Source organism: Gigantopelta aegis, chromosome 4 (genome assembly GCF_016097555.1).
Source record: "Gigantopelta aegis isolate Gae_Host chromosome 4, Gae_host_genome, whole genome shotgun sequence".
Lineage (NCBI taxonomy): Eukaryota > Metazoa > Mollusca > Gastropoda > Neomphalida > Peltospiridae > Gigantopelta > Gigantopelta aegis.
Window position 1 is genome coordinate 7,295,600 of NC_054702.1, and position 19,639 is coordinate 7,315,238.

Sequence of the window (19,639 nt, forward strand, 5' to 3'; positions counted from 1 at the left end):
CCTTAAGCTATTTAATTTAGAAACTATTACTGCTCAAACTTAATCATGTTCATGGGTGCAATTCCTCTCGGTCTCTTGCTTCTAATTCTGATTATTTTGAGGGGAGCGATTTTTTCGTCCTCTGCATTTTGAGGAGTGTGATTTTTAGCACTCGTGGGTTTTTCAAAAACGAAAGTCTGTGTCTGTCTGGTTGTTTACGTTCAACACCATGGATGGCCGACCACTCGGAAACACTAATTATGGTATTAAGTTCGCTGTACGTTATATCTGTGTATGTACATATTACAGTACCTCGTGTTGCGTATGCCGAGGTAATACTGATGAAAATAAAGAGTCAAATGTAATTCATTACGAGTATGGTAATGTCTGTATAACATACACAGATGTAATGTGGGACTGAATGTCAGTACTGTGCGACTGATACTGAGAATGTCTACCACTGTTAACTTCCCGACACTATGGATGAAAGCTTTGCTTCTAGTCACTATTTGTTGATACTGAGAATGTTTCACACTGTTAAGTTCCCGACACTATGGATGAAAACTTTGCTTGCAGTCACTATTTGTTGATACTGAGAATGTCTACCACTGTTAACTTCCCGACACTATGGATGAAAGCTTTGTTTCCAGTCACTATTTGTTGATACTGAGAATGTTTGACACTGTTACGTTCCCGACACTATGGATGAAAGCTTTGCTTCCAGTCACTATTTGTTGATACTGAGAATATTTGACACTGTTAAGTTCCCGACACTATGGATGAAAGCTTTGCTTCCAGTCACTATTTGTTGATACTGAGAATGTTTGACACCGTTAAGTTCCCGACACTATGGATGAAAGCTTTGCTCTCATTCACTATTTGTTGATACTGAGAATGTTTGACACTGTTAAGTTCCCGACACTATGGATGAAAGCTTTGCTTCCAGTCACTATTTGTTGATACTGAGAATGTCTACCAGTTAACTTCGCGACACTATGGATGAAAGCTTTGCTTCCAGTCACTATTTGTTGATACTGAGAATGTTTGACACTGTTAAGTTCCCGACACTATGGATGAAAGCTTTGCTTCCAGTCACTATTTGTTGTTGCTGTTTATGTGATCTTTCTTGAATCACTAAACATATTGATAAATTGTCTTTTGTTCTAAACCAGTGTCACATGTCACATAATACCCGATATAAGCGTGTGCAAGGAATTGTGGTGGTGGTTCTAAACTGGCGGGCGAAGTTTGTATACTAGGCGTTTCGGTTCACGCTTCAACGGATATATGTTTAAAATAATACTCGATCAGAGGGTTTTTTAACTCCGACCCCCACCACCCCCACCCACCCCTCCTGCACACAGGATTGCTATGACATTCACTCTCCTCCACATCTCCCCTAATCTACAGGGACAGCAAGTTAACACAATGGTATCACTCGTGTGTCTTTGCGTCTCTCTACCCCTCCCTATCTCTCGTCTTCCTTCTCTGCTAGTATGTGTGTGTTCACCACGAAGTTGAATGTAACAGACGTACAAATGCTTTAAAATAAAAGGGTATGTAAGTTCTTTCTGCACGTGATATACATTTACGATGCCACTATCCTTTTCATAGAACAGTGAACAAAAACAACACAAAGATAAAATGGTTTAATGTATTTATTTATGAATTGTTTTACACTTCCCACAACATCGACTAAATGAAGTAGACAACAGTTGAAGAATTATGCGTGTTTTAGTTTTCAAAGACTTAACATCATGGCATACATAAAACGGTTATTACAGGCGCGTGTGCAGGAAACTGCGCAGGGTGGGGGGTGGGGGGGGTGGGGGTTCTGTTTTGTGGCGAACGAAGGTTTTAGAGAAGGTCAAGTCATGCTACCCTGGAAAATATATTGAAAAAATAATTCTTCACGCGGACCACCCCTGCACAGGCACCTGTATTAGCTATTATAACCAGCTATAATCAGGACATATATAATGATATAGTTAATATACGGTGAAATACAGTGATGAATCACAGCCGAGGTGATGAGAAGGCAAACACGCTCGTCTGAATAACGACTCTAGAACATGGAATGACAACAGTAAAGCATGCGGGTAAAAACATCTTTCTTTTTTCCTTGTTCAATCTATTTCACTAATGAAAATGTGCTTTAAACTCAATCATCCATTTGTATGTTGTTGTTGAAAAACCAGATTGAAATGATATTGAACAAAAAATCTACAACCTTGAAAAACTTTGAGTAAGACTAAAATCTAGAATGTTCTTCTCTGCAAAACTGTTTTATGTTTATTGTGACAAAGTGATCCGGATGGATCAGTGGGAAATACAAAGTCAAGGACATTAGCCAGAGCCGATACTAGTTAGCAAGTTGTTGCACAGGAACTTTTTACCCCATCTGACATTCCATCTTTAGATTGCGAGATGAGGTCGAAAATAAAGATTTGTGACAGGCCTAAAATTCTGTAATATCTTCTCTTTCTTTTATATATTTTTTTTTTTCAAACAATTTAATTTTGAAGTGACAGACCCTAGTTTTTAAACACTATGGCATATTTTTTTCACTAATATAGCCGTTTTTCATAACTGAAGTCAGACGTTATATATTGTTTAGATTTTCCATTTCCATTTCTGGTCATCCTGGTGTTTCTGATACCACAAAATTCATTTGACATGTTTCTAAAAATGCATATACTTCTGAGAAGTAATGGTCATATAGACTTGCTCTAGTCTATTTTCTAAGCGTATTTCCCTTTTGAATGCATAGACTTGTTCCACTTTTTAAAATGTTTGTCAGTAACTGTAACATCCCAACAGCTCTTTGATACAGATGACTGTAAACAGACTACTGTAAACAGACTACTGCATAAAAATAATCTACTAACATGATTACTGAAATCCGGTGTTCTAGAGAAATCACCCAGTGAGTAGTAAGATGCCAACAGTACCATTATAAAATACTCAAAATACAGAAACACACATATCACTGATGAATAGTTGAACAAAGCATAAATGGAAATGAAACCAAGACATGTGCCTTTATGGACACAAACAAGTACACACAATTTACGCTCATATCATGGAGAAAAACAAAGGTTTGTTGTGGGGGGGGGGGGGGGGGGGGGGAGAGAGAGAGGAGGGTAAACTCATTAAGGAAAGCAAAAATTATCTTGCAGATTGTTGGTTCCAAATCTTAACCATTTTAATTTAATTAATTTACTTACATTTATTAATTTTTGCATTTAACCAGACAAATTATTTTTTCTGCTGGGGTGTCGTTAAACATTCATTCATAAATTCCTTACATTTAATGATACACTTAACACATTTTTGTTCTGATTATATGACTTCAGACATAGTTAAAGTATCACACAAAACGTGAGAGAAAACCTGATGCTGCCACTCAATGGGCTACTCTTTCCGATGCCGATATGCACCATCCTCCACACAGGATAGTACATACCACAGCCTTTGTTTTACCAATTGTGGAGCACTGGCTGGAACGAGAAAGAGTACATCTAAGGGACGTTCAAGTATTCTGTCCTGGGCATACACTTCAGCTATCTGATTTGCTTGTCCAGGATAGAGGTTAAGTGAGCTTGCAATTTGTATTGAAGCCAATGCCATGGATGACACACACAAAAACAAACCCCACAAGCCTTAAAACTAATGAAAACATGACCAAAAAAAAAAAGACTGCCCAGTTAAAATTCCAATCAAAGTTAATCTAAAGAATAACTGTCTTGCTATTGCCCCTAATTGTGTGATTTTCTGTTATGGGCAAACATGTAGTCCGTCATGGAGTATAACAGTTCACATTTCCTTATTCTATATAAAATATCTGAATGTCTACCCGACTAGACGCATCATGCACCAATAAACTAGGTCTTAATATACTGAACTCCACTAAAAACAAATACCACACAAACTTTCAGTTGTTATTGCTACTGCATGTGTGAGGTTGCTATAAAACACACACTATCCCCAACTCGTGTTTACAACTTTGGGGGTTTTGCCTAACAGAATACATCCAGTTATACAAAATCAGTTAAATGGTGCGTTTTCCTTCTTCTCATATCCATTTTACAACCACAAATCTGGAGTTCAGTATACATGGTTTACTTACAAATTACTACAACATAAAACTCCCACATACCAAACATAAAACAAGGGCAGTAACCCACATACAAAATCAATGTAGCAAACAATTGCTACAAATATATGAAAAAAACATTGAAAAGAATTCTGTTTGCTGTAGATGAAGGAAGCATGTTGGGTGGTAAAATAGTGATTTCTAGCATGCCACGTGAATATAGTTTTTGTTTATGATCCAGTAACAGACAAGAAAGAACCGTGTAATAGGTTCGGTTCTGCCTTTTAAAGGACTAATGGACTAATCACAGACATTAATCAAACATTGCACATATAATACATAAAATGTCTCTGTTCACATTAATATACGTTGTAATTGCTTATAGTACTAATATACAAACATGTTTATGACAGACTCAGCCTTAGAGAATGACTATGATGCCGCTAGAATTACAATGACTTGTATGTCTATTACACATCACCACCCACAGACCACAAGGAAAGATTCTGGACAATAAACAGAAACATGGTTCTCATCCAGAAGGGATTAAAAGGAAGAGGGAGGCTCACACTATATATAAAAGTATGTATGAAGATGTCCACTTCCCCCCACCACCATCATTGTGGTCGAGTTAAATACAAACCATAGTTTGTCTGATATAACCAACATTCTGGCAATAATTGTTTGTGTGAATATTAAAGACTCATAGCTATAATGGACAAATGTATCATGTTTTCTATGAAAACAATGCGACTGAATTATCAAAAGAATGACATTCAATAGCCCATAATTAATAATAAAATTTTACAAAGAAAATAATGAAAATTCAGAAAATAGGGCAACACTAAAACAAAAGAAAGTAATAAAAATTGAGAGAAAGAGGATGACATCTAAAACAGAAGACCTTTGTTTGTTTGACATCCACCAGCCTATGTCTATTTTGGTGCTGGGGTGTCGTTAACCATTCAGTCATTCATTCTAAAACAGAAGTGTCGATGAGCGACCATTTTCCTTGTTCTACTTTACAGATAATGAAATAGTAATATACAGCTATCCTCTCACGAGTCTACTACACACATCCTGGGTGCAGTACTAGGTTATTAAATACACTCACATATATACACAATTATATATACTAACTAGACCTATCTGACCTACAGAATACCTGCTCTCTGTTCTAGCAGGTCCATACTAGTGAACAATGGTGAGACTGCTTAATAGAATACTGCCTAGTATGGAGTGTTAAATACAACACCAACAATCTCAGCTGCTAACAGGCTGGAAAGATACAGTCCTCAAGTGTTTTGGTAAACAACTGAAGAATATTTTTTTTTACAAAATGCTGTTTTACACAAAGGTTTGTTGTATCAGACTCAAAATTCCTTACATTTCCTTCAGAAGTTGTTACATCGTAAAATAAAGAAATGGTGGAGAAACAAATTCTTACATTTCCTTCAGAAGTTGTTACATCGTAAAATAAAGAAATGGTGGAGAAACAAATTCACAAAAGAGTCATTACCGTTTCCATGTTTCTCACTACAAATATGGACTCACAAACACCTTAGTACCAAAATCTATAATGATTACCAATTATTTTCATAAGAATCTTTCTATTACATCAACTGTTTAAACAATTAACTATGCATCCAAGTGTCTTCACTACAATAAATATTTGCTTATATTCAATTAAAATTAAAGTTTTTTTTAAAGCAGTGATCCTGAAGTCCACCACAGATAAATTTTAAGAAGACTAATATTTCCCCTTTACAGTAAAAAAATATTAACTTCATTATAAACAAAAGTTAAATGAGGAATAGATCTGAAATGGAACTGTGCACTAAACCAGGTCTGTAATAGCTACATGAGTTGTGGAATTGTTTGTTGCTATTTGGCAAATATTGCAGTTAATCCATGAATCGACGATTAGGATTTTTACCAAACAAGATTTCCCTAAGTTCTGGCAGCATCTGAAATTGAAAACAAAATTATATTTGTTATGTATTAATAACTATATGTCTTCAGTAAAACTTTGTTATCTCAAAGTTGAAGGGATCAAGACAAAACACTTGAGATATATCATATTCTACTACAACTACCTTTGGAATTCATTGAAGGATAAGAATGCCATGGAATTAATTCTCTCTTTTAGAATAAAATGGACTGTTCAGTACAAATAGTTTTCCATAGAAATTTGGCAAGACATGGTAGACTAAAATATGTTTTGCCATTTTCAGGACACATTTTTTTTCATTACAGATATAATTACAGAAATAATTAATGTGCTTGCTTTAATAAATGAATAACAAAATATCTAACAGGGAATTTTATTAATGAATAATAAATTTCATAAAAACAATTTTAGCATTAAGTATTGATGTGTTTAATCTTTGGGAAGCATGGCGCTGATTAAGGCAAGATTCCACGAGACTAATAAGACATGGTGTCACACCATGCTAAAACCAGCTGATGAAAACACCAATAAATGTTTTGCCACGAGCCTCTGCTAATGAGCAGAATGGTCCCTGCCTTATTCTGGTCATTTTACATTAAAGGCGGGGACAATTAAGACATTTGGCCTGGTATGCATATTCAACGATATATAATGCACATTATTGTTTAATATCAACAAATATACTCTTTAGTTAATTAATAAAACGGTTAAATGTGACGGCTATTATATATAACGGGTGCAGCCATTTTGTACCATCCTAGTGAATACGTCCTCTGGCGAGCTGGTGGTTACATAATACCTAACGTGTCACGTCAGGAATTAGTCTTCGAACTGAAGAAACAAAACATACCTGATTTTTGCGGATGCATCGCAATGTTCTGTAATAATAGCCATCCCAGTAAGCCAGTGACAATTATATATTATTTTTCAATACAAAATAAACCACCATTGTCAAAGTGTTGAAATAACTGTATTATATTTTGTACATAAATTAATTCATGTACTGAAATAATAATCGGAGTGTTTTCATGGTTAACTGGTCATTTCTTTCTGTGGCCTGTACCTGTGGTTCCTGATTGGCAGGTGTATATTTAGACGGTCCCCAGACACTGTGTCTAGACACACTAAAAAGACGTGCCTCTTTTATTAAGATCACAGGGTATTGTGTTGTAACTGCACGGATACCCCTCTATTTATAATGGACATTACCAGCTGCCCTGCATTATTACTGTAAGTAGTTCTGTAAAATCCTTGCTTAAGTAGACTTTCCCATCTAAAATCACAAAACTGACCAATTATGTCGTCCCAAAGAAAAGAAAAGTATCACTTGGGTATCGTGAGTGGTCGTTTTTGCTCGAAAGTACCCTACCAATAGGCCTAATAATATGCTTTTTTTTTCTTTGGATTTTTTAAAAAAGAAAAATACTATAACTACATTTCATTCTATTGATGCAAATTGAAATATATTTAGTTAAATAGTTTATTACACAATCAAGTCATTTATGTTGTTTCACAAGTCAGGTTGATGAAAGCGAAGCGCCTTGTCGTAAATTAGAGCATTTGTTTACACTGTGTATAGAGGAGATGAACGGAGATGGGTGGAGCTGACGTCACTTCGCCCCAAGCTATACCACCAGACATCACAAAAACTACTACTAGGGGCTTAGTCATTGGAGTGCTCACCTCAGGAGCTTGAGTCATAGAATCAAACTTCTTCAGCAGACCCACTGGGGTGTTTTCCCGTCCCAACCAATGACCTATCAAAGCAATGGTACGTGCTTGCTACATCTGTGGGGAAAGTGCATATAAAAGCCTTGGAAAAATGCAGCACGTTTCCTCTGAAGACTACATGTCAGAATTACACATGTTTTAATGTTTATAGTTGCTGACTAAATAATATGTCTTCTAGTAGTGTCATTAAAACAAACTTTTCTTACTTCCCGATTCTACAGAGCGCACGATTCAATGGAATGCTAGGAAAGTTTGGTAGACGATCATCGGCATATAAAGCCTGATATTCCTTACTTACATCTGTATATCTACATCTCACCTTCTCTTACGGTTGAGTTAAACATACATATATCTTACCTGGTAACTAATAAGTTCAAGACGTTTATCCAAGGTGTTGTCAATCGTGAATTTATGTCCTTGTGCACGCAACTCTACTCCGCCAGCACTGAAAGGGTCAACGAAAAGAAGTCACCAGAGACACATTACTTAAAACATATCATTTCTATTCAACACCATAAAATATATAAACAAAACATTTAATATAAATGGAGATCCAAGCCACTAACTAATGTCACAACAAGGACACATTTTAGTGTTACTTAACAGCATGGGCGTCAATCCGGCTTTAAAAGTGTGGGGGACATGTGTGTTGTGTGTGTGTGTGTGCTAAACGAAAAAGGGGGGGGGGGGGGGGGGGGGGGAGGGCATTTATATAGATTGTCCCCTGATGTTGAAAAGTGAGGGGGATATGTACCCCGTCCCCCACCAATCGACACACATGCTTAACAGTGGTAAAAGTGACCTAGCCATGATTAAAAATTCACTAGTCCTACTTGAAATAAATAATAGGAATAACTGAATATATCACCTAAGAGATAGACCTTACAATCCTTTAGATTAGAGAGGGGGAGAATTATTCATATTTACAAAATAAGACTTAAAGGAAGGGACAATTAAGGCATTTGGCCTGGTGTGCATATTCAACGATATATAATGCACATTATTGCTTAGTATCAACAAGTATAATCGAATCGTTAATTAATAAAATGGTTAAATGTGATGGCTATTATATATTAACGGGCGCAGCCATTTTGTACCATCTCAGTGAGTACGCCCTCTGGCGAGCTGGTGGTTACGTAATACTTAACGCGTAACGTCAGGAATGAGCCTTAGAACTAGAGAAACACAATCTACCTGATTTTTGCGGGATGATATATAGTCATACATTGCAATGTTCTGTAATAATACACATCCCAGTAAGCCAGCAATAAGTATATCCAGCACTATATATATTATTTTTCAATATAAAATAAAATACCATTGTCAAAGTGGCTACACAACAAGTTGAAATAATTAACAATGTTTTGTCCTACGTACTGAAATGATACACGGAGTGTTTTCTTAGTTAATTGGTCTATGCTGTTAGTTGCTTCTACCTGTGATTCCTGATTGGCAGGTGTGTATTTGATTGGTAACCAGACAAGCCAATTAATTGTCACCATCTAGACACAAAATACATACTGGTATTGTGGAATATTACCTGTCGCCCCTGAAATGGTAATGGACACGGTTTATTACTGTAAATAGTTCTGTAAAACTATTGATTAAGTAGACTTTTCCATCTAAAACCACAGAACTGACCAATTACGTAGTCACAAAGAAAAGAAAATTATCTCTTGGGTATCGTGGGTTGTCATTTTTGCTCCAACGTACCATATCAATAGGCCTAATAGTGTACATTTTTCCTTTGGATTATTTAACAGAGAAAAATACTATAACCCCATTTTGTTCCGTTAATGCAACTTGAAATATATTTAGTTAAATAGTTTATTATATTATTACGTCATTTACTGCTTTTGTTTACACTGTACATACAGGATATGGTCAGGAGCTGTCGTCACTTCGCTCCAAGTAACCCACTGGACGTCACAAAAACGATACAAAATGGCTGCCCCCAGTTAGCAGGAATAATCATGTTTTTTTATTAACTCTAAAATTATGCGTTTTTCATTTGCTAAAGTGTCAGTATGTGTTGGTGGTCAAGGTAAGCATCTTTCCAACACATACGGCTCTTGTTTGAGTTGACCCTACCTTTAAATGCAACTTTTGATAACTCTTTTCTCATTAACCATTGGGCATAGCAATAGTAGTTATTTACTAGCCTAACAGTGAGTATCACTAGCCATGGAATGAGGCTACCATACTCTAGAAGCCGTGTACTTACATGTCTGGAGTGAGATAGTGGTCCTTATCAATTGTCACTTGCACTTCGCGACCCTTCGTGGCTGTTTTGTAGCTGTGCACAGCTGCTGGGATCACAGACTGTAACAATGTTTTACAATATATTATTATTAGGTAAACTTTCTGCACACTCAGTTTTTCTGTATTCTTTGTTTGGTGATATTTAGCAACTCTTAACCTAATTTCATGCTTTTGAGGTTAAACCAAAAAAACAAAATGAATGACAGTAGTGACATCAGTAAGCATATTGTTGGTATTGACAGTATGCATTAAAAATAATAATTGCATCATCCCAGACAGGATAGCACATACCACAGCCTTTGACATACCAGTCAAGGTGCACTGGATGGAGTGAGAAAAAGCCCAATGGGTCCTGATGGGGATCGATCCCAGACTGAGTGCGCATCAATGAGCTCTTTACCACTGGGCTACGTACTGCCCTCTAAGTTGAAAGATTTAGTGCTATTTTTTGTTAGTGACGCTGATGATGGGAATTAAAGCACTTCTTGTTACAAATTTGTTTTAAAGTGTTCAGTAATTTAGACCAGTGATAAAGAGGAGCATTAGAGAGTATTCTATCAATACATCCAGTCAAAGTGCTTATTTTTACTGCTAAGTTTCAGAATGTTAGCATGTGTGTGCATATACTGAGAATTGGCTGCTTGCCTCAAATGTGAGAATTTCAAGAAAGCAAGAAAGAAAGAAAGAAGAAAGACAAAAGAAAAGGAAGAGAAGAAATGTCATCTTTTAGCATGTATGCATATACTGATATTGGGTTGCTTGCCCTGAATGTGTGAATTTCAAGAAAGAAAGAAGAAATGTTATAATTCCATACTTTGACAATATCCACATCAGCTTCTTTGCACCTCAAAATAACAACCGGCTCAAGTAACAAAAACAAGCCCTAGAAAGACAAGACATCAATAACAAATCAGTCAATATCATATAGTCAACTTGAGACACATTAATTTCATTTAAATCAATGTAATTAAGTCATTGATAGTCAGGTAAAGCAACACTGTATTACATTACTTGATGCTGAAACTGATAAAAAAAAAACACGAAACAATCGGCATATATGTTTTCAATTATACAGTCAATAATTTACTGCTGTGGTTTTTCTAAGAATAATAAAAAAAATTCTTACAGCTAAGGGTAGTTAAAATTACCTCTTTGTATATAGCTGCCATCTTATTAAAAGACTGCTACTAGAGGATAAAGCTTGTCAAATCAAGTCTGAGTCATTGTATTTTAAGATATTAATACTAAAAACAAAATATTGCTATTATAGTTTATTTTTCTGTCTGAATTTTGCTTTCTGAAATCTAATACAATGACATTTCATCCAATACTGTTGAGAACAAATATAAATATTTTACTGTGTCTATCATAACACTTGTTTTGCATTACTCGTCAATCCACAGATTGTTTCTCGACCAATACCTGGGCGATCAAGCCTTCCAGTATGTTCTTGTATTTGTGCTTATCGTGTGCTACTTCACCCAGCCTGCGACTTGCCTCTTCCAAACAGCTCTGAAATCAGTAAACACAATAAAACGTTTTACAATCCCAATTAAAACAAACATATCTGTGTGTTAGTTACACTTTGTTAGCCTAGTTCAGCTAGGTAATCAATGTAACAGGAATGAAAAAGCATTCTATGGAATTAAATGTATGGCGTGCCATAAACATATTCAATGTGATTGATAGCTACATCCCTAGATGGTCATCTTAATACATGTTAAAAAAACAAATTAAACTAAAAATTCAGTTAAAATCATTTAATTTAATTAATTTTGTTTTCACATGATTGTGATGAACATTCATAGGTGTAACTATAAGCCAAGTTTCACTGATACAGGATTTATAGTTTGTAAAAATAAAACTGGAGCTAAGCACAAAACTTCAATATTTATTTTTTAACAATTTGAATGTTATTTATCAGTTACTGACAATGACTGATATATTGTTTATAAAGCTTACCTGAATGTGATCTTCTCTTGCCTTTAACACCCGTAACCTGGCCTGATTCAACAGATTCGAGCTCTGACTATTAAAACAAAACATCACAACAGTTTAACATGTTATGAAAAAATCGAATACATTCTAAACCCATTTCAAAATGTTACACAATACATTATTCAGATGATTTAATTAATTTATACAAATTGTGTCACTTAAATGTCTCACATACCATATATTTATCTTGTGTCTTGATAATTACTTCCATAGACATTCATCTCAATGCATGTTAGAAAAGAAAAACATTTTAAAACAAATAATGTTTTTTTAAAGGGACATTCCTGAGTTTGCTGCAATTTGTAAAATGTTATCAACTCAGAGACTTTTTAACTATTGTAATTACATATCAAATATATTTTTCTGCATAAAATATCAGTGGCTGTATATTATTTTTTATTAAACGTGATTCTGATCGTTGTAATATTTGTACTAGGTTAAATTTCATTTTAATTCCTCAAAAACAAAATCCAGTTTGGGCTTCTTACAAACATTAAGACAACCAGAAACATATACAGACACTGATATTCTCAACAAGAAAATATATTTAATATGTACGTTTAATCGTAGAAATATTTTATATGTCGGAAACATCTTACAATGCAGCAAACTCAGGAATGTCCCTTTAAGTTCAATTAAAATTTTTAATTAAATTTAAAAACAAATTTCAATTGCATTGAGATGAACATTCATAGATGTAGCTGTAAACCAAGTTTGATTGATCGAGAACTTATAGTTTGTGAGAAATGGAGCTAAACACAAAACTTTAAAGTTTAGATGACAAATGTTAGATTACAGATCAGTCACTTCGTCTCAACCAATCAAAGGTGGAGGGAGGGGCTAATAATTTGTGCCGAGTCTAGTAACTTGTCTAGGCTATTTGTCACTGAAGTCAATGAAAACATTTCTTAATTTCCACCTATGGTTATAAAAACCTTAGAAATATTGTGATATGTGATATAACTGTAAAGTAGTTCTAAGCTACACACATTTTCTTCTGTAGTTCGACCTGTTTCTCTTTCCTCTCATAGAACTCCATAATCTTCACTCTCTGTTGTTGGACCAGTCGGCCCTTCTCAATGTTAAACTCTTCCTCCGCCTAAACATACACAACGGTGGAACTTTATAGATACAAATCAACACATTTTAAGTTATTCCAGAAAGTATTACATGACAGGATGGGCAGCACATGAATTATTAATAATGTTATTTTAAAGGTCACAAGGAAATCTTTTTAATACATATATACGTTATGCCAAATAATTTTATTTTATGCATATTGAAAAAAATGTGTTGTCTCAAACACCCCATCCATGTAGAAGGCAAGTAAAATGTATTGTGGAAAAAACCCAATTCTGATCGGCAATGGTAACTACTGTTTCATAAATCATAAACATGTATGTACTGCCACAGTTCTCATTGGTAAGGGGCTTGGAATAACATAAATACGGATATATTATATACTTTAATACGTCAGTTGATACAGGGTCTCACCTAGGGTGTAATGGGTCAGAGGATTAATTACCATTTATCAACTTAGTTTTTCACCAATCTCAACCAGTGACTGTGCCCCATAACTGGTATATCAAAGACCATGGTATGTGCTGTTCTGATTGTCTATGGGAAAATGCATATAGAAGATCCCTTGCTGCTCTATTAATAAACAGGAGTAGTCTACCTTTGTATGTATATAGTGGCAGCATTTTTCCTTTCTATCTTTCTCACTACAAAGTGTCGAATATACCCATTTTGAATGATAGACACAAAACAACAATAGTGCTGAGGTGTTGTTAAACAAATATTCCTTTTCTTTCCTTATAACCTGTCAGAACACTGGTTTTAAAATGTTACGTCATATCACGCATATCATGTAGTATGTTTGCCAAACCCTCATTTTTTGGCTGAATCTCACATTTTGGTACCCATAACTGTTCTATGAATCTTTGGAAGGTGCTGACTGAGGATCTGAGAGGTGCAAACTTGGCACCCTTGAGCATTTTGATGTATATATTCAACATGGCTTCCAAGATGGCTACCAAAACAAATAACTGACAATATCTAGGGTATTTTATCACCTATGACAAAACTGTTAAGTCTATGTGGCTAGCCAGTGTTCGAGATTAATGGTATCCCGATATCCCGGGGATACCAGAATTTAATTTTGGATACCAGACTTCAAGAACCCAGGTGGGATACCAGATTTTGGAATGTTAGTATCCAATTGGGATACTGGCCAAGAAATTTAATCTCGAACACTGCTAGCAGTATTATAAGAACCTCTATCTAACAGTGTAAACAGTACTTACATGTAGAGGATAGAGTACAAGTTTAAATACATACAGGCATGCATTGTTATATGCATATAAACCTACTGTAATAGTGTAAAATAAAATTATACCTTAGCATCAATTTCTTCAGCTTTTTCATTGGCCTCTTGCTCAATGAAAGCCATCATATGCTTGATCTACAAAGAAACAATAAAACATTCAAAGAAATTGTATTTCACAATAATGGCTATATACACGGAGTTCTTGGTTACAGCCATTAGACAGCAGCCCACATAGCAGTAAGTACTAAGTAATAGCATGGTGTTAATAGTTAATAGTAAGGTGACAGACTCTATGACATATGTTTCACTATTAAAACCAGTTTTTGATCATTTAACTTAGAAGTACTTACATTTTATTATTTAGAATATTCATTTTTGTACACTGGTTCTGGTCATCCAGGTTTTTGTAATACACCAAAATGTATTTTTCATAATTCTAAAAACGCATGGTCATCTGAAAAGTAATGGATATCGAGACAAGCTATTTTTAGAAAGTATTTCCCCTTTCAAACATCATAGACTTTAGACTGACTCTGTTATAACTTCATTCAAATGTGTTGCAGGTTTGTAGATTTAACTAAACTTAGTGTTAATTTTCACCGGCCAAAATGAGGGTCTGCACCTTTAATGATAGGTCATGGAGAATTGAAAATTTGCGTAACCCATTTACAGGAATTCACATAAAAATAATTTAAGTAACCCATTTCATTTTGCATAACCCGTTATAATCATACGAAACAAGTCTAAAATTTAATGAGCAAACAAGAAATTCGCATGTATGTAGGTTATGCAAAACCAGACTTGTGCAAACAAAACAACTATTCGCACAATATTCTAAGGCTTGTAACTAAAATGATAATGAGATAATAAAAAAAACCTGTTAGTTTCATACTGTGAAGACATCAATAAAAGCAAAAACTTTTAACTTCCGTAAAATATACGTTACAACACATAAAACACATTATAGTGGTGAATTATTTATTGTGTGTAAAGCTAAATAGACAAATAATCAAAAAATAAATATAAGATATCAAATGTAGCTTTATGGAAAAGAAATGTTCGGTCTATGGTCGATAAAGTCACTCTTCGCACCCTTGTTTTGGTTTCGTATACAATAAATAAAAATATCCTACAGTAATTTTTTTATATTATATATTTGACAAAAGGTAATTTTAATTTTTTTATCTTTTAAAACTTAAACTTAATATTTTCTCCGGAATTATGAAAAATAAAAACATAACAACCTGTAAACAGTGTTGTCTGTTAGTTATAGAATTTTGAGAGGAGTTAAGGTTAATAGACCAGTTTTGTTTTAATGTGGCAAAGCTTTGTAATAACACAGCTAATTTTGAATTTGAATTACGTTACTTTCCATCTCCTTACATGATGTTTCCGTTTTCAGAAAACTGGAAAAATTCTAATGCAAAATTGCTTTTGAAAAGTTTTTGTTTGCACATTATTAATGCACATGAATGTGTTTGATGAAAATCTAGTACTTCTATCGTCAACCTTAGTAAATGTTAGTAAACGGGGCACATTAAGGCAATATTTTTCTTACCGTGCACGACGAGTTACTTCCCTCTATGTAGGAAATTTAAAATGGCACGGACATTTTTTATGTTTTTGTTAGAAGATTTATTTTGTTAATAATGATGCAAGTTCTTCAATTGGGTAGGTTATACCTTTCTGGTTTGTGTGTCCATTTGTTGCACTATTTCAGTTGAGAAACAATCGAAATGTGGTGCCACAAGTTTCAAATACCAGCCATATTATAATTAAGGGTATTTATGGAGATCCAGACATAGTAAAATTACTATGTCCCTCCGGACTAAGCAAAAGTTAGTTGCCAGAGGACGAGAGGTGGGTAGGGAGGCCCCTGTAACTGCTGCACAAGGCGGAATCACCCAGTGGGCGATCACGTGATCTACGTCTCAAAATAGATCGCCAAGCTTTGTAATTATGGCAACGGAGTGTCACGAAGCGTAGCTGAATGTGGGTGCTGTCGGATTTCTTTCTGTAGTATGTGTATTAGTGATTAATATGTGGATTTTTTTTTATCAGTTAACTCGAAAATGATCGATGTAAAGGTATTTGACGTCAAACATAGGATTGGTGTGGTATTAGAGCGGGAATCTTTGCCAACTTTTTGGTTGTCAGGAATTGCCCAAAAAATACATAGGTTGGTCTCTGACTGTAAATTGTAATGAGAGCGTATAACAGTCCAAATGTCCGTCTAGCTCTCTTACAGTCAGAGTACTCGGGCTAACAGTCGGAGTACTCGGGCTAGTAGCCCGAGTACTCTGACTGTAAGAGAGCTAGACGGACATTTGGACATAAACACGCTCTCATTACAGTCAGAGACCAACCTATGTCTTTTTTTGGCAATTCCTGACTACCAAACGGTAGGCAACGAGTCCCGCTCTAATACCACAACAATCCTATGTTTGACGTCAAATACCTTTACATCAATCATTTTCGAGTTAAGTGATACAAAAAAATCCACATATTAATCACTAATACACTTACTACAGAAAGAAACCCGACAGCACCCACATTCTGCTACGCTTCGTGACACTCCGTCGCAACAATTGCAAAGCTCGACGATCTATTTCGAGACGTAAACCACGTGATCGCGCACTGGGCGATTCCGCCTTGTGCAGCAGTTACAGGGGCCGTCTCATATCAAGCGAAGTTACAACATGGAAGAGTTGGCTAATGCCGTTTTGGATGAATTTGGATTTCATTACGTCATTAAACCAAAACAATTACACATTATTGATTCCATTTTGAATTTGAAGGATACATTTGGGTGTTATCGACAGGATACGGCAAAAGTATGTGCTACGTACTGCCTCCTCTTATGAAAGATAAAGTAAGTAGTAATTTAATTTGATTATTTTATGTTTTATGAATTAGTCATTAGTACAGTAGTAGAGTGTGTGTGTGGGGTTTTTTTTTCTCTCAACAATTACGTAACGCTCTTGAGGGGATGGGGTATCATAAGATGTATTCCGAGGCGTTAAGGGGAAGGATGGCAATGCTTGTTACTGCAAAATCAAAATTGAATCGGTGCATAGCTCATTTGATCTTTAAAACTTATCTTAGTTGTTTTGCTATTCAGATCAAACTAAAAAATATTGAAATTTGTTTTGTTCAACGACACCACTAGAGCACATTGATTAATTAATCACTAGCTATTGGATGTCAAACATTTGGTAACTCTGATATGAGTATTGGAGAAGAAACCCGCTACATTAGCAATGGATCTTTTATATGTACTTTCCCACAGGCCACTGACCAGTTCTGGTGCATTAGTTGGAACGACAAAGAAATCAATTGGTTGAATGGATCCATCGAGGTTGTTCGATCCTGCGACGCGAACACTCAAACGACTGAGCTGAAACCCACTCCCTAAGAAATATGCGGAAATGACTCAAATGTGAAACTGTGGTGTAATATCTCATTAAAAAGCAAAAAGAAAAATAAAGAAGAAAAAGGCGGTAGGATACTAGTAAATTAAGTAATAAAAATAGTTCAAATTTTTTTTTGAGTTGGTTGTAAGTATTCTGTTTGCTTAATAACTAATTTCATATGAACGATCGTTTTATCCAAGCAAATGTAAATCACATATATGTATGGTAGTTAATAATTATTGACAATGAATTAACCTACGTAGAACACAGCCCAATTGTTTTCAACAACTGAACAAAGACTGATTCTGTAACACAATACTCAATGATCAGTTGTAGACAGGAGTTCCGTCATAGTAGACAAGCTGATGCCTAGGGACCGATGGCGATGAGTTTCGCCGTATGCATGTATGGCCACAAATGACTGCCAGGTCCGATGTCGGGAATTAACCTGCTTATATCAGTTTGATGTTCAAGTACGCTACCACGATTTCTGATCAGGGCCACAAACTGTACTCAGAACGAGAGGGTGTGTGGGAGTTTTAAAAAAAGGTTTAGAACTTTTTTCAGCGTAGAATGTAGCCACAATTAATGAGATTACCCATCAATATGCATTGGCAGTTAACAGTACGACAATGATATTTGTCGCTGATTTACAAGTTCTTTTTTGACTGACGATTTGTTTATGAAAATAATAACCGCTTGATATGAGACGGCCCCTGTAACTGCTGCACAAGGCGGAATCGCCCAGTGCGCGATCACGTGGTCTACGTCTCGAAATAGATCGCCGAGCTTTGCAATTGTTGCGACGGAGTGTCACAAAGCGTAGCTGAATGTGGGTGCTGTCAGGTTTCTTTCTGTAGTAAGTGTATTAGTGATTAATATGTGGATTTTTATGTATCACTTAACTCGAAAATGATTGATGTAAAGGTATTTGACGTCAAACATAGGATTGTTGTGGTATTAGAGCGGGACTCGTTGCCTACCGTTTGGTAGTCAGGAATTGCCAAAAAAAGACATAGGTTGGTCTCTGACTGTAATGAGAGCGTGTTTATGTCCAAATGTCCGTCTAGCTCTCTTACAGTCAGAGTACTCCGGCTATCGGGCTAGCTAACACCAGGTAGAAGAAGAATTAGAACATCAGAGTCGCATGTGTTCAATAGAGTAAGTGCATTTATTGTTTGATTCCATGTATGACTGTCACTAACTGAATTGTAATACCACACATGTTCAGAATGCGATCTTGGATCATGATCTTCACTGACATTAAACATTTCTTCACTCGTGATCGATTTTGCCGGGTAGGCACATCCCTTCCAACGAACACCGTGTGCGTTTGTGAAACAAACGTAAATCAATTCTGAACTATTTAATGTGTTAATACAAAAGACATAAATTACCTGCTTCTGGACGTCTGCATCGCTTAAAGCCATCTTTACTTCTTACAAAAATAACAACTCGTCAACAAAATACAGATTTCACTATCGTCTTCCCGGAAGTCATCAGCATGTGACACATGAATTGATTACGTTTATAGGCAGGAACAATCGGAAAAGCTCGACTATATTCGGTAAGGAGAAAATGTGTTCCAGTAATCTCGTTATTTTACGATTTCAACCGAAAAGCTGCTGCAATAGTATTCGGAACATCTCGGATAACGATTAGATTATCTAACCCGGCTGATTTCGTCCCTAAAATTTTCAAATGTACTAAAGTGGATTAGTCTTCGAAAAGAATTCAATTTGGGGCGTCTAAAATGTACACAGGTTTTTTTTTTTAATCTGATAGCACAGATCTTATCAAAACACAAATTCAGCAGGTTTCGGATAGGGGTGTCGGGTTTCTTCTCATAGTTTTTGTATTATTAAAAAATGTTAAGAGTA

General features: G+C 35.5%; 1 protein-coding gene across 1 annotated transcript; it reads right to left on the reverse strand.

Annotated features, from left to right (window-relative positions):
- Positions 1 to 1,623: 1,623 nt before the first annotated feature.
- Positions 1,624 to 19,283, reverse strand: LOC121372599 (V-type proton ATPase subunit E-like). Its single transcript, XM_041499010.1, has 9 exons — positions 19,157 to 19,283; positions 14,416 to 14,481; positions 13,007 to 13,116; positions 11,982 to 12,048; positions 11,442 to 11,531; positions 10,834 to 10,902; positions 9,982 to 10,079; positions 8,115 to 8,202; positions 1,624 to 6,042 (listed from the first exon to the last, which is right to left on the reverse strand). Exons 1-9 carry the CDS (start codon positions 19,187 to 19,189, stop codon positions 5,980 to 5,982), a joined length of 684 nt encoding a protein of 227 aa, XP_041354944.1. The 5' UTR covers positions 19,190 to 19,283; the 3' UTR covers positions 1,624 to 5,979.
- Between the last annotated feature and the right edge of the window lie 356 nt (positions 19,284 to 19,639).

Bases quoted from the DNA above. Each gene is read 5' to 3' on its own strand.
- LOC121372599 (XM_041499010.1), bottom strand. From the start codon at position 19,189: ATGGCTTTAAGCGATGCAGACGTCCAGAAGCAG. The intron at 12,049-13,006 runs GTGTGTAGCTTA...TTGTTTTAATAG, and splicing joins GTCGAACTACAGAAGAAAAT to TCAGAGCTCGAATCTGTTGA. The intron at 10,080-10,833 runs GTATGGAATTAT...ACATTGTTACAG, and splicing joins CTGATGTGGATATTGTCAAA to TCTGTGATCCCAGCAGCTGT.